Source organism: Pelodiscus sinensis, chromosome 20, assembly GCF_052426305.1.
Source record: "Pelodiscus sinensis isolate ZL-2025 chromosome 20, ASM5242630v1, whole genome shotgun sequence".
NCBI lineage: Eukaryota > Metazoa > Chordata > Testudines > Trionychidae > Pelodiscus > Pelodiscus sinensis.
The window spans coordinates 18080232-18102627 of NC_143071.1; the positions used below are offsets into that span (position 1 = coordinate 18080232).

At 51.0% G+C, this 22396-nt stretch overlaps 1 protein-coding gene across 1 annotated transcript in view; it reads left to right on the forward strand.

Moving 5' to 3' along the window:
• The window catches only part of CDR2L (cerebellar degeneration related protein 2 like), a 34530-nt gene extending 23078 nt beyond the window's left edge, over window positions 1–11452 (forward strand). The window contains exons 2-5 of the mRNA XM_006136407.5: window positions 2399–2511; window positions 3473–3621; window positions 4960–5124; window positions 8144–11452. Of these exons, the coding sequence (XP_006136469.2) occupies window positions 2399–2511; window positions 3473–3621; window positions 4960–5124; window positions 8144–9029 (1313 nt within the window). The 3' untranslated portion in view covers window positions 9030–11452. The remainder of the gene's footprint in view (window positions 1–2398; window positions 2512–3472; window positions 3622–4959; window positions 5125–8143) is intronic.
• Window positions 11453–22396: the final 10944 nt, after the last annotated feature.

Sequence of the window (22396 nt, forward strand, 5' to 3'; positions counted from 1 at the left end):
GACACTGCAAAGCTATTAACCCTATTTTGGGGGAATCAGTAGATGCCTGAGAGTAAATTCACTGGCCTGATTGTACCATAAGAGACGCAGCCCCTTCAGCACAAGATCTAACTCCCAGGGCTGCTGGGTGCAGCTCTACAAGAGCTAATCATAGGAAAGGCATTTTGAACAGAAACTCGCTAATTCCACTGTGAAAGCTGAGGCCTAAGAGTGGGGGTTGGGAGAGCTAGGGGGGCTCTGATCCTCTCCCTCCTGCCATGGTAACAGACTCCCAAGCACTGATTGCCCAGAGGGACTTCTCATTAAAGCGCAGTGACAGCAAGCAGAGAGGGAGGGATTCAATTAGCACTTCTGTGCCAGCACTGCCCCCCTCTGTATCCCGCCAGGGAGGGATAATTGAGATAGCTACCCCTGCTGCCCTCCCATGACTAGGAGACAAGAGTCTCCCCTGGGAAGAAATGCAGGCTCAGGAGCTAGCCAAGATCTTTGCACGCCCATAGAACCTGGAAGCCAGTTCAGTGGTCAAATGTCTATTTGCCCTCCGGGCAGCCACGTCACTTGTGCCACCACTGATGCTCATAGACAGACATAAGGTGCCATAACAGCCAGTGACAGAGCCAGCAGGGAGGAAACTGATGGGGAGGGACCATTGATTCGCCCGGGATGCATGCAGCTTTTAGTTCTCGTATCAGACTGTTCGTGGGCAATGGATGCTGGGGGAGGGTGAACTGCTCCCTTAAACAGAGAAAACATTTCCTGAGGATTCCTCCTAGCACTTCCAGGTGCTTTACACACTATGGGTCCAACCCGAAAAAGTGCTGAGCACTCCAAGTCTCATTGACCTCAACAATGGGAGTTGAAGGCACACAGCGTCTTGCAGGATCAGCCCTTACGTGCTCCATCCACCATCCTGAGCCCTGCTACAGCCCTTTCAGGGTGCAAAGAAGCCACAAAGTTGGCTTAAATAGCTAACTGGGGAGACCCTTGGGCTACGTCTACACTGCAGGCTTCTTGCACAAGAACTGTTTTGCAAAAGAGTTCTTGCACAAAAGGTCTTGCGCAAGAGCGCATCCAAACTGCCATGTGCTTTTCTGCAAGAGATGTGCTTTTGCGCAAGAGCATCCATGGCAGTGTGGACCCTCTCTTGCACAAGAAAGCTCTGATGGCCATTTTAGCCATAGCGGTTTCTTGCGCAAGAAACCCGTTGCCCATCCACACTGCCTTCTTGTGCAAGAAACAAAAGACAGGACTATGCAGCACTTTTAAAGACTAACAAGATGGTTTATTAGGTGATGAGCTTTCGTGGGCCAGACCCACTTCCTCAGATCAATATGTGGAAGAAAACTGGCAAGAGGGCTTATTCCTCATGGGGAGAGGAATAACTCTTGCACAGGAAGCCCTCTGTTCCCACACTTTACTGTATATTTACTTGCGCAAGAACGTGCGTGCAGTGTAGACGCTCCGCAAGTTCTTGCGCAAGAAGCCCGTAGTGTAGATGTAGCCTTGATATATGGGGGTCTCCAGGGCTATGCTTGCACTCACGGCTTCTTGCGGGATAAATATGCAAATGAGGCTAAGTGTGGAATATCACTGAGCCTCATTTGCATACCTAATGAGCTGCCGTTTTTGCATAAGAGGCCGTTACATCGATTATTTTCAGGAAGAATGGCATTGTGCAAGAGGGTTTTTCTTGCGCAAGAAGGGGCAGTGTAGACAGCTCCTTCTAGTACAAGAGCCTCTTATGCAAAAACGGTGGCTCATTAGGTATGCAAATGAGGCTCAGCGATATTCCACGCTTAGTCTCATTTGCATATTTCTCCTGCAAGAAGCTGCGAGTGTAGACATAGCCCAGGAGTCGAACAAAGCCTATGTAGCTGGCAGGGCACAACACTCTTACATTAAGATTAGGAAACAGGTCAGAGTCTCCTATCCTCCAGTTCTCCCCCGCTGGCAGATAGGTCCCTTAGGGGTCATTCCAGGAGGCAGTTTAGAACAGCCTAGAGGTCGTTCTGTATTAAATCAGGAGCTGAGCTGTCCCCTTTGCATTTGGGTGCACAGAAAATTGAGCCCTGACCATGGTTTCTAGGACTGGCCCCCTGAAATGCAGCAAACGTTAGAAAGTGGAAAACAGCAGACAACCAAGCAACAGTGCATGGACCCACAGAGATGGGGCAAAAGTATGGTCTCAGGAGGGACTCACACAAACCACCTCTATTACAAAAAGTGCCAGAGGGTCCAGGCAGAGAAGACAGGTTTCCAAGTTCTTGTCCAAACAACCCACATGCTGCATGGTGTTCAGCTGCTACCTTAAATAAAGGGCTGTAGCCACCCTGCTGGTATTTAGGTTGGCGATTCCAGGGAACGTCGCTCTCAGCAATCTGTCCCTTTTACTTTTCAGACCTGCACTTGGCTGCCGAACTGGGGAAGACGTTGCTGGAGCGTAATAAAGAGCTGGAGGATTCACTGCAACAGATGTACGCAACCAATGAGGAGCAAGTGCAAGAGATAGAGGTATAGATGCTGCTGGAGGCCAGGATAGCTCCCTGCTGCTGCTGCTCTCTGAAGAGCTTAGTTATACGAAAACGGGGGACATTTCAGCCACCTTGCAGCCAATGGGAGCTGCTAGGCTGTTAAGAGCTGTGCTGTAGGGGGAGGGGAGTTAAAGCCACATATGGAATGGAATGAATCACTGGAGGATTAAGTCCTAATAAAGCAGATCAGCCAGTCTGGGCTCCACGCTCTGAGGGTCCCTCCACCCCCCAGTTGTATTTTTTCATCACGTGCCCTCTGCCTGCAGCTTTGGGAGCCCCTTTTTGGCTGGCTCATTGGTCATGTTCAGTCGTATTCTGTTCCTAAGCCACACCCCACACGGCTTTTGGTGAGAACGCTGTAGGAAAGGGTGCGATCATTCTGGTGCCTCCCGGCCTGGTTCCAGCTATTAGTGATCCTGTTTAGTAGCCATCTAAGCACAGCGCTCCCTCGTGCTATGTGCTGCACTGAAGCAGACTAGCCTTGTCCCAAAGAGCTAGTCTAAATAGACAAGACAGACGCAGGGCAGCGGAAAGGGAGAGGAGGACACACAAGCACGAACAATGTCACATTGGCTGAGTTTGTGGGAAATAAGTGAACAGATTCGACAGTCCCTCACCCCTACCCCACTGCTGAGTTCTCTCACAGCCAGAGAGGAAGCACTATTGTAGGGCTGGCCGCACATCACAGCAAGGGTGACACTCACCAAATAGCGTTAGGAAGGCTGGGGAAGAGCACAGGTAACTGTTCCTTTAGGCAGATAAATCCAACTGACTACCCTGAGCTTCCCCAGAAGTCAGTGGACATTGAGGGATCTCAGTACCTTCCAGGGTTGGGTCCCCTGATGACAAAGCGAAAAGACAGGCTGTTCAGGAACAGGCTCTATGCACAAACACGGGTCTTCAGTCTCCTCACGTTTCACAGACTCCTGAATTTTTTGCAGTACCTGACGAAGCAGCTGGAGATGTTGCGTCAGATGAATGAACAGCACGCCAAGGTCTATGAGCAGCTGGACCTCACAGCACGGGACCTGGAGCTGGCCAATCAGAAGCTTGTGCTGGAGAGCAAGACATCCCAGCAGAAGATACAATGGTAATGCTCCCCACTGCTCGTGCTTAGGTCAGCAATCTGACTGATAGCTGGGGGACCAGGATGGGGTAAGATGCTTTGCCCTGTAGGGGCAGATGGCTGCCAGTCCTGAACAAGAACAGAAGGGTCTATTTGAAAAATACCCATTCCCTGAACTACAGGAACAGAAGCATGTCAAGAAGCTCTGGAGGAGAATAATGCCAATCAGTCGTTACTTGGATGCTAGTTCCACCTCTAGGGTAGCCCAGAGTAGGATATTCCCTGCCAACTAACACCATCGTATCAATAATATTTTCCCTTCTAAAAGGAGACCCTGACCAAGGTCAGTCCTTGTGAGCACCAGATGGTTCTACTGTGTCTTGTACAACATGTCTTTTTAAAAGGCTGTACAAGCACAAAACTTTAGTGTCTCGGCTCTACACACTGTTTTACAAATGGTACTCACAACTGATTCCTGGCCAGTTTCTGCATTTTATTTCTATGGCAGGAAGAGAAGAATGAATAAACTTGGCATCAATCTCATTTTAATCAATTAAATGCTGAGATAGTCTAGGATTGTGCAAATCCCAGGAGGCTATTGTTCTAACCAACTGCTTCAAGAATAGAATCCCAAATTATTGCACTCCTCTGCCACCTCCTCATCCACCTGCCCCCGCCACACATATATGCCCCAAGAGAGAAAACACTCAGGCAGGATTCATCACAGGTAGAAGCGTACTCCCAGTGCACCCCAAATCCCCCCCATATCTCCATCCAGGGCTTTGGTATATATAAGGAATGCAGGATCTGCCCTCAAGTGCACTCTTCCTCAGCCTTCCCCTACAGTAGGAGGGCATTGTTAAGCAAGACCTTTAGCAGATAGGCACCTACCTAAGAATGGCCATATTAGATTAGACCAAAAGTCCATCTAGCCCAGTATCCTGTCTTCTGACAGTGACCAATGCCAGGTGCCCCAGAGGGAATGAACAGAAGAGGCAATCATCAAATGATCCATCCCCTGGCACCCATTCCCAGCATCAGGCAAACTGAGGTTAGGGACACCATTCCTACCCATCCTGGCTAATAGCCACTGATGAACCTATACTCTGTAAACATATCTAGTTCTTTTTTTAACCCTCTTATAGTCTTGGCCTTTACAATATCCTTTGGCAGGGAGTTCCACAGGTTGTCTGTGCATTGTGTGAAGTACTTCCTTTGGTTTATTTTAAACCTGCTGTCTATTAATTTCATCAGGTGACCTCTAGTTCTTGTATTGTGAGAAGGACTAAGTAACACTGAACTTCCTTATTGCCTCCCCTTACTTTTCTCTCTCTTTCTCTCTTTCCCTAACCTTAACTGCAGCCTGACGGAGACCATCGAAGGGCTGCAGAACCAGGTGGAGGAGCTGCAGAAGCAGGTGGAAGAGCTGCGGAGCTTAGAGCAGCTGCGCATAAGGCGGGAGAAAAGGGAGCGGCGCCGAACCATCCATACCTTCCCCTGCCTTAAGGAGCTGTGCTCAAGCCCCAGGTATCACCCTAAAGCAGGGAGAGGTAAAGACAGGTGCTGAGATGATATCAGCAAGGTTCTGAGAACCAGCAAATACTTGGGCCTTAAAACTGGCATTTCTGCTGAGAAGGGGAAAACCAGCAGCATGAGAGGGACGCAAATTTTATTCCTCACTGCCCCAGTTCATTAAAGCAGCACAAGTCAGAGAACACAGTGGGGAGGGCTCTAAAAAGGGGAGCAATAGAAACTCAGGATTTGCCAGGTTAGCTTCTCACCTCTGCAGCAGAGCCCCATAAGCAGAGCTTGAGAGGAAGGTGAGCCCCACCCCTAGGCAATGCACACAGCTGTTCAGCTCTTGGGTTCCTTCCTGGTCACTCTATCAGCAGATGCCTTGAATCATGAGATTTTGTGGAAGGGCTCCTATGACATCTTAGGAAGTAGAGCTGCACTGGGGCAAGGAAAGGAGGTGCCCGGCCCATGTGGCTCTGCCTTTCTCATGCACGCTGCTTCCCGAGTGCTGTAGGGAAACACATCTTAAGCAGCAGGGCTTGAGCTACATTTAAAGAGCTGTAGCCAGTGTTCCCCCAGTACGATTCTCTCATCACCATCTAGAGCATACAGAGACAAGGTTTTGACCCTGACAGCTCCTTGGATGGGGCAGCTAGCACAGGCAGACAGTGGTCCCTGTAAGCTGTGCATGTGCGCAGCCACTCAGGAGAGATTCAAATGCCGTCCCGCCGATTAGCAGAGCGTCCACAGTGAGGTTTTTGGTTTCTACTGGTGGTGCACACTCACACATGCCTCTGCACATACAAAATGTATTCCATGCGTGGACAGAAAAGATTGGAGGGACCATTGCAGGCAGTCCCTCCCTACCACTTGCACCCAGACAGATGTTGTAGAGGAGTGTGAAATACTACATCTCCTTCTGGTGCAGCTACAGTAGAGCAGCCGTATTTTTTGCACACGCATTACTATTTGTACTGAAGCACTGAGAAGCCGCAGTCACGAACCAGGTCCCTGCTATGCTAGGTGCTGTACAAACACATATGATGTTATCGTTCAGCCCATCATATCTGAAATCCAGCCACTGCATTAATTCACTGACCTCCTGAAGACATTTCTTGCTCAGCTTCCTATATGATGGACTCTTCTCTAAATAGACAGACAATCAATCAACCTGCTATCCTATAGAAAGCATTGCGCTGCCAGGGGATACAAATGCACAGCATTGTAGTAGAGCAATGCAGGGGACATCACAAGGGTATAATCTATCCCGAGGCAAAATCGATGTGGTTGTTTTCCCACCATGCCCCTGTAGTGCTTTACCCACATTGCCTTGCTGCACCGTTTGGCTTTGAAATTTGCATTTGGGATTTGCAGGTCACTCTGACCTACAGAGAGTAGGGAATCTGTTCAATACCCATTCCCTCGCCTCACCCAAGCCCTCGAGAGAAAAGGCTGGTATTTTATCCCTGTTACAGAAGCACTGAAAGAGGAGCTACTCCCACAAGAATCTTTTTCCATCCACCCCTCAATTTATAAACCTGCATCTATTCTTTCTGGAGCACTTCCTGGACACAGACCAGCACAGTCATGTTTTGTTTGTTTGTTTTTTAGGGCGGGGTTAAGCCTAGATGCTGCAATACACACTCCACAGTTTTATTACTTTGTTGATTTAGGTTGGGAAAATACAGTTTTTCCAAGGGGGTTCTCTCACTTTTGTCCTCTCTTGGTGGGTAAAGTCAAATTCCTGAGGAGCAGATTCCTACAGTGGCAGCCTCTGGCACAGGAGAAAGGGGAGATGGGTAACAGGCTCCTGGTGCACCACATTTGTGAATACTTTATTCCCATGCTTGCTCATTCCTCCTCTCCTTTCAGTCTTAGGTGCTGCCAATGCTTAGCCTTCCTTTCAAACAGAATGGGTGGGACCCATTTGCTATAGGGCCAGTGTTGTTCAGTCACTGCTGGAGAGTGAACAAAAACTTCAGAAGCCAAGTGACTAGCATTTAGCTCACATCACCTTCCTTCCCCCTGTCAGAAAGTTGATGATAATGAATCCCTACTAGCCCAAGGTGGAAAAAAATCTCAAGTCCTGTATTTGCAGCCCAACTTGCTAGTGCCTTGAAGATATTTCTATGAAATGCCTCCGAAAGGGTTTGTGGGAAATGAATGTGGCAGCTAACACTCACATTGCCAGAAGCGAAGGCCATCTCTGTGCAAGAAGGTTGCACTGGTTTAACTAACAGAGTGATTTAGTTTCACAGGCGCAGGGGTAGGAATCAGTCTCAAAGCCCGTTATAACTCTCATGTAGACAAGGTCCAAGTCACAAAAGTGCAGCCCCGACTGCAATCCGACAGCAAAGGAACTCATGATTGAATATGGGTCATGGAGGCTAAACAGTCCTCTCACCGGAACTAATGGCTCTCCAGGACCAAGTGGAGCCATGTGGCAGAAGCTAATACCTAAACTATGCCTAGTCTGTATACAGAGACAGGTTCCATCTTCAGGGCTCTTGGTCAGGTAGCATTTCAACAGATCTGTATAAAACTCAGACCTTTGCAGAGTAACACAATGAGAAGCTGCCAGCTGGTTTCCATGTAAAGCAGTGAGGGTATGAAGCACTGGAGTGGGAATCAGAAATCTTGGGTTCTATTCCCAATCCTATTACTGACCTGTATGTGACCTTGCAGAAGTTAATTCCTTTGTGTCTCTCCCATTCCCCTTCCCACTGTTTTGTCTCTTCTAGTATAATTAGATTGTAAACTCTGTGGGGCAGGGATTGTCTTGTGTGTATGTACAGTGTCTGGCATAGTGCACCCCCAATGTTGAGTGTGGCCTTTAGGCACAACAGTAACACAAATAATAACAACGCACACACAAGCCAAATCTTACTTGGTTACACCAGTGTGTGTCCGGGGTAGTTCCTCCATGAACTTTAGTGAAATTACTGGTATAATTGACAGGAGAATTTAGCTTCAATTTCCTTGAGGGCCCATTATTTTGTCAATAACTAACTACACTATCCCTCTGCCACAGGTATGAGGATGCATTCCAGGTTCACAGCTCTTCAATGGAACTCAACCAAAATCCAATGGAGAGGGAGAATGAGCGTCTCCAGGCCATGGTGAATTCTCTTAGGTCCCAAGTCAACCAGGAGAAGCAACGAAAGGAGAGGGTGGAGCGTGAATACACTGCTGTTATCCAAGAGTACTCAGACCTCGAGCAACGGGTGTGTGAAATGGAGAGCTGCAAACTACGCATCAAGGAACTGGAGGCCGAGCTCCTGGAACTGCAACAGATGAAGCAAGTCAAGAAGTATCTTCTTAGCAGAGAGGATAACCTGTCTGAAGCTCTTCTGGAGCCCTTAAACAATGCCCCCGAAGCCGACTACATTGACCTTTCAGAGGAAGATGGGAGTAAAACTCACAGTACATCCATGACAGCTTCCCCAAATCACCCCGTCCGGAAAAGCTGCAGCGACACGGCCCTTAACGCCATCGTGGCCAAGGACGCTGTAAGCCGGCACGAAGGCAACTACACCCTTCACGCCAACAATGTGCGCAAGCGGGGCATGTCGATCCTGAGGGAGGTGGATGAGCAGTACCATGCCCTGTTGGAGAAGTACGAAGAGCTCCTCAGTAAGTGCCGACAGCACAAGGACAGTGTGCGCCACACCGGAGTGCAGACCTCCCGCCCTATTTCTCGTGACAGCTCCTTCAGGGACTTCCGGGGAGAGGGTCACGAGCTGGAAGAGCGGAAGACAATAGAGAAGAGTCTTAGCAAACACGTGGAGGCTGTGGACAAGCGGCTGGAGCAGAGTCAGCCAGAGTACAAGGCCCTTTTCAAGGAGATCTTCTCACGCATCCAGAAGACAAAAGCTGATATCAATGCCACCAAGGTGAAAAACAAGTCTAGCAAATGAATCCCACCATCACTGTGTTTCTTTTGCTCCCACATGCAACCTCAACGGCCATCTCTTCTCTTTTGTCCAGGAAATATTGTGTAGCTATTCTCCTCCCTACCCCCACCTTGAGGTCCCTCATTTTGTTTTCTTGTATGGGAAGGGGGCCTACAATGGCTCAAGGGCAAGAAAGTGCCATGGAGACTTACGTCACTTTTTAAATTTAGTGCTCCAAGCGAACCCAGCTGCCACAGGGTTTCCGAACCTATTGGAAAAGCTGTATATTGTAGTTCTAGATTGTTTCAGAAATTTTACAATGAATTCCTGCATGTGTTGCTACAGCAGCCAGAAATCACAAACTCTGGAACTCAACCAACAACCCCTCTCCCCCATTTCAGCTTCTCCTCCAGCTACTGTGTTTGATTATCTGCAGGCAAAAGCTTGGACCTCCTGCAATGTCCTGGAATGCCCTGGATGCAATGTTATACAGAAGTCATCAGCACTTCCAGAGACTGCTTCAGAACACCCAGCCCTTCTCTTTCTCTGTGGTTTACTGCAAAGGACCCCACAAGCATACCCAAGACACTGTAATTGTACCTTTCCATTCCCTATTGGGCCTTATGTTCTTCCTATTTAAGCCATTCTCTTATCAGTCAGGTTTTTCAGAGATTTACAATGCAACTCATTGCAACTGGAAAAACTTGAAGAGAAATGTAGAACTGGTTACTGTAATGTCTTCATCAGCCTCTCCGAGGAGTCAGTCAGTAGTCTTAGGACTTTACATGTACAAGAAATCCTTCTTTGACACTCCGGGTGAATCACAGCCTGGTTAAATTCATATAATGGTTGAAACTGACGACTGGGGTTTTCCCAGAAGCCAAACAAGAAGTGCTGTTCCTGGTTCAGAGAGATACTCCTTATCTTTAGGTTTGGGTATTGGTCCTCTGTGCCTTGCTATTCAAGAGATCATCATTGCCCTTTCTAGCAAGCTCTTGAGATATGACTTTGTCTGGGTTTGCAATAAAAGGTTAGCAGTGACTCACACCTACAGGTATAACAACAAAGCACCACATTCTTAAGGTATTAAGAGCAGTGATTATTAACAACAGTATTTATCACACTGTCCCACACCTTTACCATCAACTTTCCTGACTGAGCTGACAGAGTTTTCTGCTGACAATAATCCAACTTGACTGAGTGAGCTGCCCTCTCGAACAGTGGTCACCATCTGCCACTGGTGTTTAATACTAGCATCAGAATCTCTCTCTCTCCACACACACACACACACCCACCCACCCACCCACCGAGAGAGGCAGGCAGGCACACACAAAAAAGCCTCCCCAATCTCAGGGATCACCAGTATCCATATCTCATCAAGTGGGCCTTGTTTGATCAGACCTAATAGAATCTTGCAGGACTCATGAATAGAGGCAGGTAAAGAGCATGTCACTAGAGAGCTTCGGATACAGATCCAGAGCGCTCAGCTGCAGGGGATGACCCTGGCAATTGATATAAGTTACTGATGTTATAAGTTACAACAGTGTTCAACATGCACTTAAAGAAAGATTGGGCTGGACTCTCTTTTCACTTACACTAGCTTAAATCACAAAGTCAGATTGTGAGTTACATTGGCATAAACGAGGTCAGAATCTGGCTTTTGGTTAGTTTTTAGCATAATTTATCTAATTTTTTTCTCCTCCCACATTTGATTTTCCATATTCAGGATCTAACCCTACAAGGAGCCAACTGTCCTACCCTCCCACTAAAATCAGTGAGGATTGAGGGTGCTTGGTGCTTTGCAGGATTAGTCCCCCGCTGGCCTTTCTTTTCTAAAGGTTGCCATCGTGCAGTTCGCAAAGGTGTGGCCGCCAAACCATCACCCCTGCTGCCTCTTAGATTGGCATGCCAGAGATGCCCAGTCCTGCAGATACCCTCTCCTTTCCCCTTCCAATGCCAAAAGCTTCTTTCTTTCACCCTTGACATTTTCAGATGGTCAGTGGCCCCAAACTCAGAAGTATTAGCAGCCATACACATGATTGTGGTTACCACTCTGGTAACCGTACGGAGAACCTTCATGCCTTATTTATTTATAATGGAAAGCAGTTGTTTAAAAACAAAAAGTAAGCAGCAAGTAGATTTCTCAGAGAATTCACTGTGCTCTTTGTTACCACAGTCACGATACTTGGTGTGTTGATTATTAAATGTTACTTTATTTAAATCTTTATACTAGGGGACTTTTGAACCTATGTCTGTTCTAAAGTCATCTGTTTGTTGCATCAGTGTGAAGGGGATCACTTTCACTTTCGGTTTCAAACACTGTAAAGTATGAACCAGCATCTCCGTTTGAGTGTACATGAGATAAATATATTTAAAAATGCTTTATTCTCGTCCTAAATAAAAAGAAGCCACAGTATTCTGAAAGCTGAAACTTTTTTGTGATTGTTTTTTATTCCAAGAATAATCCAATCATTCTGATTTTTTTAAAATTTCTGGCACGATTTAGAGCAGGGGTGGGCAATAATTTTTTAGAAGGGGACACTCCAAGATTTTGGAAAGTGGTTGAAGGTCGCACTCTTCCATGATATTAATGGAGGAGATGCGGGGTCTGGGATGGAGGTTGTGTGCAGAAGGGGAATTGGGGTAAGGGAGTGGGGTGCAGGAGAAAGAATGGAGTCTGGGAGGGAGCTTGGGTAAAGGAGGCAGTTGTGACCTAGGGCAGGAGACTAGAATGCAGGGGTTTGGGATATGACCTAGGGTAGGAAGGGATCGTGATCTGGGGCAGGAGATTGAGGTGCCAGACCTGGGAAGGGATATGGGAGAAAGGGGGGGGCAGAGGGTTTGGGTATGTTGATTAGAGGGCAGAGGGTTGGGGAAGGGCGGGGTTGAGGTGCCAGAGGCAGGTTCTGGCCAGGAGACTTACCAGCCAGCAGCCAAACCAGCCTGCCTGCCTGCCTGCCGAACTAAGGCTTGCAGCTCTTAAAACGTTTCCCAGCCAGCCCACCAGGCCATATGCTTGTGTGAATAACTGAACTAAGGAGAAGGGGCATGGTTTTTCTTGGCTGCCTGCTATTCAAACAGGCAGCTCCCACTGGCCAGTTTCTGGCCAGAAACTGACCAATGGGATTGTGATAGGGGAGAGGGCAGCTCCTGAAGCTTCCCCATCCCCTTCCAGTTTTGAAACAGAAATGGGGCCTGACAGCCGCATTTGAGTGGCATGCGGGGTAAGCAGGGGAGCCTGCCTAGGGCTCTTCACTGCCTCCGCGAGCTGGATCTGGTGGCTTGGCAGGCCACATGTGGCCTGTGGGCTGTATTTTGCCCAGGCCTGATTTAGAGCAAGAAAATGCTTTAGGCTCCTTGAGAGAAATTGGAGGAAAGGCAGCAGTGTTTATGTGTTTACTATGGTTATGTGTTTACTATGTATTTGAGAATCTGTTTATCCAAGAACTCCTCTTAAGCAGTAAGAGCTAGGACTACCAAAAGTGGTATATAGATTCCTCTTATCATAACTTAAAACAAAGTAAGGGTTTGGTTGTGCCAGGAAAATGGGATGTGCCTAGAATGGGATTGCTTCTCAAAACCATTCAGAAAAGACACAGAATCATTAGTCAGGTGAAAGGGAATGGTTGGCATCCCCACCAGGTGCCCTTTCAGCAGGGGAGCTAAAACTCCACCTCCCCTGATTCATACAGGAACACCGTTGGCTGTTCCCTTTACTGCTGGCTGTTCCCCTTTCTCAGGAAGTGAGTGGAAAGTGCACAGTTTGCTGCATTCCTCACCCTGGCTGGGGAATGCAGGAGGCAGATAAACCTGGATCTGCCCCAGCGGGGGGACATGCACCCTTCCCCCATTGTGCCAATTGGAGCTGCAGGAGCCATGGAGAGGCACGTATCACCTGACCTCAAGCTGCTGCGATGAGAGAATGCTGGAGTAGTTCTCTTTTCTCGAAGCTGCCTTCGTACTGAACCCCTCTTCATCCCCGGCCCTACCTCAGAGCAATTATTCAGATGAAGCATGGACATTTTCATTTTATCTTCCAAAAAACAAAAATTGAGTTAAGGACCCGAGCAACACCAGGTATATCTTCAAGTGTAACATAATTTTGTGTATTTGGGTTTGCAGCACCAACCACAGCATGAAAATGCACTGCTTCTCAGTTCTCAAAGACCATTAACATGCACAATTCTGAACACTTATCACCCAAATGCTGATTTAAAAAAAATTAAAAATAGGCTCCAGAAAAAATGATTCATGCAAGTGATAAGAGATTATCATTTTGTTTTAACAAAGGAACAGCTGCAGTATATCAGTAGTTTGTGCAGCAAAGAGCTGAGAACATCCTTTCTGGGTCCAAAAATATTAGTGGCCATACACACAGAGACTTGTGATGCACAGTCAGTTGGGGGAGACAGTTGTTTGTTTTAAAAGAGGGTTCCAGTGAACTGCACCTCCACCGAAAGGACAAAATGAGCATCCTTTGCATTTCTACAAAATCTTGTGTTTAAAGGAACTCAAAGTGCTTTACAAATAGGAATTAAGGGTCCCAACACTATTAGGAAGTAGGCCAAAAAGACTGAACAATCATTTTACTCACTGTGGAAATGTAACCACCTGTCTTATGGAAGGAAGGTGGCATTTAACAGCACACAGAAACACCTTGAAACAGCTTAGAACAGGAAGTGAACAGATTGACACCACTGCACACTTGATTACAGAGCTCTGCGACTTTGTTCTCACCCACAACTATTTACGACTCAGATCATTGTGCAAACTGTGATTGCATCCTTAGGCACCTGAGCCCACCATCTCACAAATTATGGAAGGGTTTTGTACAGCCCCCAGTCCCCATTCACATGTCACCAGATGGGATGAATCTATTTTTAAAACAAGCTCCAATAGTGGTCGGTTTAATTCTCCATGCTTCCTTAAGCCTTAAAAGCCTGCTTCTGTTTGAATTACATCAAAGTCAGGTCTAGGGATGTAAAACCTTGTTTAAAAAGTTAAACATTAAGTTTAACCAGTTAACTGGGATCCTGCAACCTGGAGCGGGCCCCTGGCACAGTGAACTCCAGCCAAGCTGGAGCAGCTCCCTGCCCATATTGGGTGGGGAACTGCTCTGGGCCACCGGTTAACCAAGTGACACTTCCCGGGTAACTGGTTAACCAGTAATCCTTTACAGCTCTAATCAGGTCTTAACCAAATCCCCTCTACATGCATAGCTCTCATCCATATCATGCCCCTAAGCAAAAGAAAGGCAAAAGGGCAATGATTTTAACTCAATATACTCTTTGCTTCACATAGGAGTTTTGTGGCAGAACTTTCAAATAACACAGGATGAAAGAAGAGGAAAGGTGTCTTCAATTTAAGGATTGGGTTCAATTGTGTCAACTCAGTCACCTTTGTTCTGCTAACTGAAGCCCCACAGCAGGCTGCAGAATAATGACCTCTGAGAATACATATTACCAGTGAAACAATAATGTTGCCAGGGTTAACAGTCGGCAAAGTGAGTCATCCTGCTATAGCTATTTCTTCTCCATCCCTTTGGCTACAAATCATAAACACGTACCTGCTTGTTGCTTGAAATTAAGGTCACCAGATGGCATGCAAGGAGTCTGATTTTATTCTCAAAGCATTCAGTTATCATAAGAACGGCCATACTGGGTCAGACCAAAGGTCCAGTATCCTGTGGCCAATGCCAGATGCCCCAGAGGGAGTGAACAGAACAAGGAATCTCCAAGCAATCCTTCTCCTCTCACTCATTCCCAGCTTCTGACAGAGGCTAGGGACACCATTCCTACCCATCCTGGCTAATAGTCATTGATGGGCCAAACCTCCATAAATTTATCTATTTCTTTTTTGAACTCTGTTAAAGTCATGGTCTTCACAACATCCTCTGGCAAGGAGTTCCACAGGTTCACTGTGCGCTGCATGAAGAAAAACTTCCTTTTGTTTGTTTTAAACCTGCTACCTATTAATTTCATTTGGTGACCCCTAGTTTTTACATTATGGGAACAAGTAAATAATGGTTCCTTATTCACTTTTTCCACACCAGTCATATCCTCCCTTAGTCTCTTTTCTAAGATGAAAAGTCCCAGTCTTTTTAATTTCTCTTCATATGGGACTCATTCCAAACCCCTCATCATTTGTGTTGCCCTTTTCTGAACCTTTTCCAATGCCAATATATCTTTTTTGAGATGAAGGGACCACATTTGTACGCAGTATTCAAGATGTGGGTGTACCACGGTTTTATATAGTGGCAATAAGATATTCTCTGTCCTACTCTCTGTCCCCTTTTTAATAGTGATAGAAATGTAGCCGTGTTAGTCTGGTGCAGCTGAAACAAAATACAGGACTATGTGGAACTTTAAAGACTAACAAGATGGTTTATTAGGTGATGAGCTTTCGTGGGCCAGACCCACTTCCTCAGATCAAATAGTGGAAGAAAACTGTCACAACCATATATACCAAAGGATACAATGGATCCTTTGATACAATATCCTTTGGTATATATGGTTGTGACAATTTTCTTCCACTATTTGATCTGAGGAAGTGGGTCTGGCCCACGAAAGCTCATCACCTAATAAACTATCTTGTTAGTCTTTAAAGTGCTACATAGTCCTGTATTTTGTTTCCCCTTTTTAACTATTTCTAACATTCTGCTTGCTTGAAGAAGTCCCCAGGATTACCATTCCCAAACAACCTGTGTTCTGGTAGTACTATACACATTAGATTAAAACAAAATGCTGTGTCCTCCATGACGCATCAGCGTTGCTTAATGTAAGCTGTAACAGGCTGCTTGACAATGATAAAAGACACTTAACTCCTTTCCCAAGGAAAAGAGCATGCTGCCTCCACAGGGATTACCAAAGAGAGACCCAAACTCAGATCCCTGTTACACTGTTCCTACCTCAGCAGCCTCAGCACCAACTTTTTAATCAACAGTTTTGACTTCATTCAGCAGGTTAAACTAAGGGTTCTTTTAATGGTCTCTGATACCATTTCTACTCCTGCCAAAATGTGGGAGGCTTGGGCAGTGCTGTCACCATTCTACTCATTTTCTACTGCCCAAAGCAGTGACTCCTCCAGTCTTCCAAGGAATTCAGTGCCTATTTCAAGGGACATGGAGGATGCTCACCACTTTGCATGAGGCTCTTAAATCTTACAGAACTAGGCCTGGTCTATGTGAAAAGTTTGCATACATAGAAAACACTGTTACAGAAAAAAAAACAAGTGGTCTGGTGGCACTTTATAGATGAATAAAACATATAGATGGTATAATGAGCTTTCGGGGCACAGCCCACTTTTTCAGATGACCAGAGAAGGCCCCAGAGCAAGATATCTGAACACTTGGGATTGCCAAAACAAACATTGCTCAATGTACAATGTGTGGCTAGCCAAAATCTGCACACAAACACATTGGTACACCCCCTAGGGGTGAGAGTAATTTGCATTTCTTATAGGTACTGTTGTGTTGCACTCCTCAGGAGGGGGGCTCAGGGCAGGCGGATGGTGAGGTGTGGTGGGACAGTATCTATAAGACATTTAAGTGTGGAGGGCTCAGGGCTGGGGATGTGGGGGAGGTAGCAGGAGTCAGGGCAGGAACTTGGGGATAAGGAGGAGCTCAGGACAGTTGGTTGGGGGTGTGTGTGTGACATAGTGGGGGTACTTGCTGGGCTGTGGTGACCCCTGCTGTCTGGAGCAAGACCCAGCAGGGGAAACCTCACTAGGCCAAGGTAGTGTCAAACTTGTTGAACCAGTGGCCAGACACCCCCCATGGAGAGGAACAAAGGAAGGTGGAATGCTGCCCTGGCTGGGGGGCAGGGCTGGAAGTGAGTTAGTTGGTTGCTGGCTGTCTGGGAGCATGGAGGAGGGCCTAGGGAGAGGAGCTGGAGTTTAGGGGCCCAGTCCCCCCCATCTCAAGGGGGCCTGAGGCATCCTAGCCCAGCTCTGTGACCAGACTCCATCTGTGCTGCGCTGTATCCTGGAGAGGCAATAAACTTCCTCTATTCCACCGGCTGGTGCAGTCTGTTTGTGCCATTTCGGGGTGCAGGAGACGGGGGACCCCCAACGCGCCGTCACACTGGTGTCAGGAGTGGGATGCACTGCACCCCGTGGATGAAGCTCCCAGCGGCAAGCAACAAGGCGCAGTAGAAGCAAGAGCCCTGGAGCCAGGCGTGCTAGAGGCAGAGTGAAGCGGTTCCTGGGAATCGTGGGGCGCTGCAGCACTAGACTGGTGAGTCTGCACCGAGGGGCCCAGCGGGCAGATGGCCTACGCCCGACTCTTGAAGGCAGAGCTGGTGGGGCTGTGCAGAGAGAGGGGCTTGCCTGTGCAGAAAGCAACCAAGGCCCAGCTGATTGCCCAGCTGGAAGAGAATGACCAGCCACAGGGCCAGGATCTTGTCCCCAGGGGAAGCAGCCAGACCCCCCCGAGAGTGTGTCAGGCTCAGAGAGGGGGAGGAGCGCTGGAACCCACCGGAGAGATGAGACAGCGTCTCCCGGGAGGCCTGCAAGTCATAGCCCTAGGGAAGGGGCCAGCCCAGCGGAGCTGCGGCGGCTGGAGATCCAGCTGCGGATCAAGGAATTGGAAGTAGAGGACCGAGAGAGGGAGCGCCAAGATCGAGAGAGGCAGCGGCAGCATGAGCTGGCCATGGCAGAGCGGAGAACCGGCCAAGTGCGGATGGGCCCCAGGGTCCCAGGACTGCCAGACGCTTGGAGAGGCCCGTGGTGGCCCAATTGAAGGACGTGGGCGACATAGACGGGTTCCTCAGCTCCTTTGAGAGGGCCTGTGGACTGCAACGGGTTCCCCCAGCTGACTGGCTGCAGGAGCTCATCCCCGCACTAAGCCAGGAGACGGCCGGAGTGCTCAGTCAGCTGGAGGACCTACAGCCAGGGGATTACAACCGAGTCAAGGAGGCCCTGCTGCACAAGTTCGGGCTGACCCCCGAGATTTACAGGAAGAAGTTCCGGGGGGTACAGAAAGGGCCACGGGAGACCTATGTGGACCTGGCCTCCCGCCTGGCGCAATACTGCCGCAAGTGGGTGTCTGGAGTCGGAGCCCAGACTGCAGAGGAGCTGCTCAAGCTGGTCATGATGGAGCAGTTCTATGAAGCGTGCACACCCAAACTGAGGCTGTGGTTCAAGGACCGGAGACCAGAGAACCCCCAGGAGGCCGGGAGGCTGGCGGATGAGTTCATGGAGAGCCGGTCCGGGTGTGAACCGGAGTCCCGGAGAGAAAGGGAACCGCGCAGAGACCGGATCTCAGCTGAGCGACGGAGGGAGTCAACTACGGGGGCGGAGGTGACTCTGGCCCGATCCGACATAGTGGCCCCAGAGCGGATACTACCCCACACCCAGCTGACCCTGAAGGGCATAGACGGGTCCCCGTTTAAGGTGCCTGTAGCCAGGGTGCACCTGAAATGGGGGGCGAAGGAAGGCCTCAAGGAAGTGGGGGTGCACCCGCACTTGCCCACCGAGGTGCTGATGGGGAATGACCTAGAGGAGTGGCCCCATGAATCCCAGCGGGCTCTAGTCCCTACCCAGAGCCAGCGGGGGGCTGACAACCTGGATCCAGGGAAGGACTCCCGGCAGGGTCCTCAGGGTCCCATCCCAGCGGACACGGGGTCCAGCCAGGCTGGGACTCCGGACCTAGGCAAAGGTGGGGAACAGGTCCCGATCCCTGCCTCAGCAGCTGAATTCCAGGCTGAGGTGCAGGCAGACCCCTCCTTGCAGAGGCTGAGGGACCAGGCTGGCCTCCGTGCAGCTCAGCCCCGGGGGAGAGGTGGCCAGGAGAGATTCCTGCGGGAGCGTGGACTCCTGTTCCGTGAATGGCTTCCCCCCAGGAAGGTGGGGGCATGGAGGGTCCAGCGGCAGCTGGTCGTCCCCCAAAAGTATCGCCTCAAGCTGCTGTATTTGGCCCACGACGTCCCCGTTGGGGGCCACCGGGGGATCCGGAGCACCCGGCTGAGGCTGCTCCAGCACTTCCATTGGCCGGGAATCTTTACAGCTGTGCAGCGGTACTGCCGGTCCTGTGACTCCTGCCAGAGGGGCGGGAAGGCCCAAGACAGTAGGAAAGCAGCTTGGGGGTCTCTACCCCAGATAGAGGACCCTCTGGGCTTGCTGAGAGAGTTATGGGAGGGGAAGACCTCCCTGGATGGAGCATCGGGGGTGGAAGCCGCCCTGGCTGTCCAGAGAAGGCTCACTGGGCTCATGGCCCCGGCCCGAGAGACCCTGGCCAAGGATCAAGGCCAGTGGAAGGGTGGGTGTGACCCCCGAGGACAGGCCTGTGCCAGTCGCCCTGGAGTGGGGTGGCGAGTGGACAGAGGGAAGCCAACTCATGTGGGTCCTCGCCACGGCCGGCCCGAGTCAAGGGGAGCACCCATGTCCCCAGGGCGGGTTCCCACACAGAGGACCCGAACTTCCCTAGGTCACGAGCGGAGTGACCCTGCTCAGTTCGCTCTCGGAGGGGGGAGAACTGTGACATAGTGGGGGTACTTGCTGGGCTGTGGTGACCCCTGCTGTCTGGAGCAAGACCCAGCAGGGGAAACCTCACTAGGCCAAGGTAGTGTCAAACTTGTTGAACCAGTGGCCAGACACCCCCCATGGAGAGGAACAAAGGAAGGTGGAATGCTGCCCTGGCTGGGGGGCAGGGCTGGAAGTGAGTTAGTTGGTTGCTGGCTGTCTGGGAGCATGGAGGAGGGCGTAGGGAGAGGAGCTGGAGTTTAGGGGCCCAGTCCCCCCCATCTCAAGGGGGCCTGAGGCATCCTAGCCCAGCTCTGTGACCAGACTCCATCTGTGCTGCGCTGTATCCTGGAGAGGCAATAAACTTCCTCTATTCCACCGGCTGGTGCAGTCTGTTTGTGCCATTTCGGGGTGCAGGAGACGGGGGACCCCCAACGCGCCGTCACACTGGTGTCAGGAGTGGGATGCACTGCACCCCGTGGATGAAGCTCCCAGCGGCAAGCAACAAGGCGCAGTAGAAGCAAGAGCCCTGGAGCCAGGCGTGCTAGAGGCAGAGTGAAGCGGTTCCTGGGAATCGTGGGGCGCTGCAGCACTAGACTGGTGAGTCTGCACCGAGGGGCCCAGCGGGCAGATGGCCTACGCCCGACTCTTGAAGGCAGAGCTGGTGGGGCTGTGCAGAGAGAGGGGCTTGCCTGTGCAGAAAGCAACCAAGGCCCAGCTGATTGCCCAGCTGGAAGAGAATGACCAGCCACAGGGCCAGGATCTTGTCCCCAGGGGAAGCAGCCAGACCCCCCCGAGAGTGTGTCAGGCTCAGAGAGGGGGAGGAGCGCTGGAACCCACCGGAGAGATGAGACAGCGTCTCCCGGGAGGCCTGCAAGTCATAGCCCTAGGGAAGGGGCCAGCCCAGCGGAGCTGCGGCGGCTAGAGATCCAGCTGCGGATCAAGGAATTGGAAGTAGAGGACCGAGAGAGGGAGCGCCAAGATCGAGAGAGGCAGCGGCAGCATGAGCTGGCCATGGCAGAGCGGAGAACCGGCCAAGTGCGGATGGGCCCCAGGGTCCCAGGACTGCCAGACGCTTGGAGAGGCCCGTGGTGGCCCAATTGAAGGACGTGGGCGACATAGACTGGTTCCTCAGCTCCTTTGAGAGGGCCTGTGGACTGCAACGGGTTCCCCCAGCTGACTGGCTGCAGGAGCTCATCCCCGCACTAAGCCAGGAGGCGGCCGGAGTGCTCAGTCAGCTGGAGGACCTACAGCCAGGGGATTACAACCGAGTCAAGGAGGCCCTGCTGCACAAGTTCGGGCTGACCCCCGAGATGTACAGGAAGAAGTTCCGGGGGGTACAGAAAGGGCCACGGGAGACCTATGTGGACCTGGCCTCCCGCCTGGCGCAATACTGCCGCAAGTGGGTGTCTGGAGTCGGAGCCCAGACTGCAGAGGAGCTGCTCAAGCTGGTCATGATGGAGCAGTTCTATGAAGCGTGCACACCCAAACTGAGGCTGTGGTTCAAGGACCGGAGACCAGAGAACCCCCAGGAGGCCGGGAGGCTGGCGGATGAGTTCATGGAGAGCCGGTCCGGGTGTGAACCGGAGTCCCGGAGAGAAAGGGAACCGCGCAGAGACCGGATCTCAGCTGAGCGACGGAGGGAGTCAACTACGGGGGCGGAGGTGACTCTGGCCCGATCCGACATAGTGGCCCCAGAGCGGATACTACCCCACACCCAGCTGACCCTGAAGGGCATAGACGGGTCCCCGTTTAAGGTGCCTGTAGCCAGGGTGCACCTGAAATGGGGGGCGAAGGAAGGCCTCAAGGAAGTGGGGGTGCACCCGCACTTGCCCACCGAGGTGCTGATGGGGAATGACCTAGAGGAGTGGCCCCATGAATCCCAGCGGGCTCTAGTCCCTACCCAGAGCCAGCGGGGGGCTGACAACCTGGATCCAGGGAAGGACTCCCGGCAGGGTCCTCAGGGTCCCATCCCAGCGGACACGGGGTCCAGCCAGGCTGGGTCTCCGGACCTAGGCAAAGGTGGGGAACAGGTCCCGATCCCTGCCTCAGCAGCTGAATTCCAGGCTGAGGTGCAGGCAGACCCCTCCTTGCAGAGGCTGAGGGACCAGGCTGGCCTCCGTGCAGCTCAGCCCCGGGGGAGAGGTGGCCAGGAGAGATTCCTGCGGGAGCGTGGACTCCTGTTCCGTGAATGGCTTCCCCCCAGGAAGGTGGGGGCATGGAGGGTCCAGCGGCAGCTGGTCGTCCCCCAAAAGTATCGCCTCAAGCTGCTGTATTTGGCCCACGACGTCCCCGTTGGGGGCCACCGGGGGATCCGGAGCACCCGGCTGAGGCTGCTCCAGCACTTCCATTGGCCGGGAATCTTTACAGCCGTGCAGCGGTACTGCCGGTCCTGTAACTCCTGCCAGAGGGGCGGGAAGGCCCAAGACAGTAGGAAAGCAGCTTGGGGGTCTCTACCCCAGATAGAGGACCCTCTGGGCTTGCTGAGAAAGTTATGGGAGGGGAAGACCTCCCTGGATGGAGCATCGGGGGTGGAAGCCGCCCTGGCTGTCCAGAGAAGGCTCACTGGGCTCATGGCCCCGGCCCGAGAGACCCTGGCCAAGGATCAAGGCCAGTGGAAGGGTGGGTGTGACCCCCGAGGACAGGCCTGTGCCAGTCGCCCTGGAGTGGGGTGGCGAGTGGACAGAGGGAAGCCAACTCATGTGGGTCCTCGCCACGGCCGGCCCGAGTCAAGGGGAGCACCCATGTCCCCAGGGCGGGTTCCCACACAGAGGACCCGAACTTCCCTAGGTCACGAGCGGAGTGACCCTGCTCAGTTCGCTCTCGGAGGGGGGAGAACTGTGACATAGTGGGGGTACTTGCTGGGCTGTGGTGACCCCTGCTGTCTGGAGCAAGACCCAGCAGGGGAAACCTCACTAGGCCAAGGTAGTGTC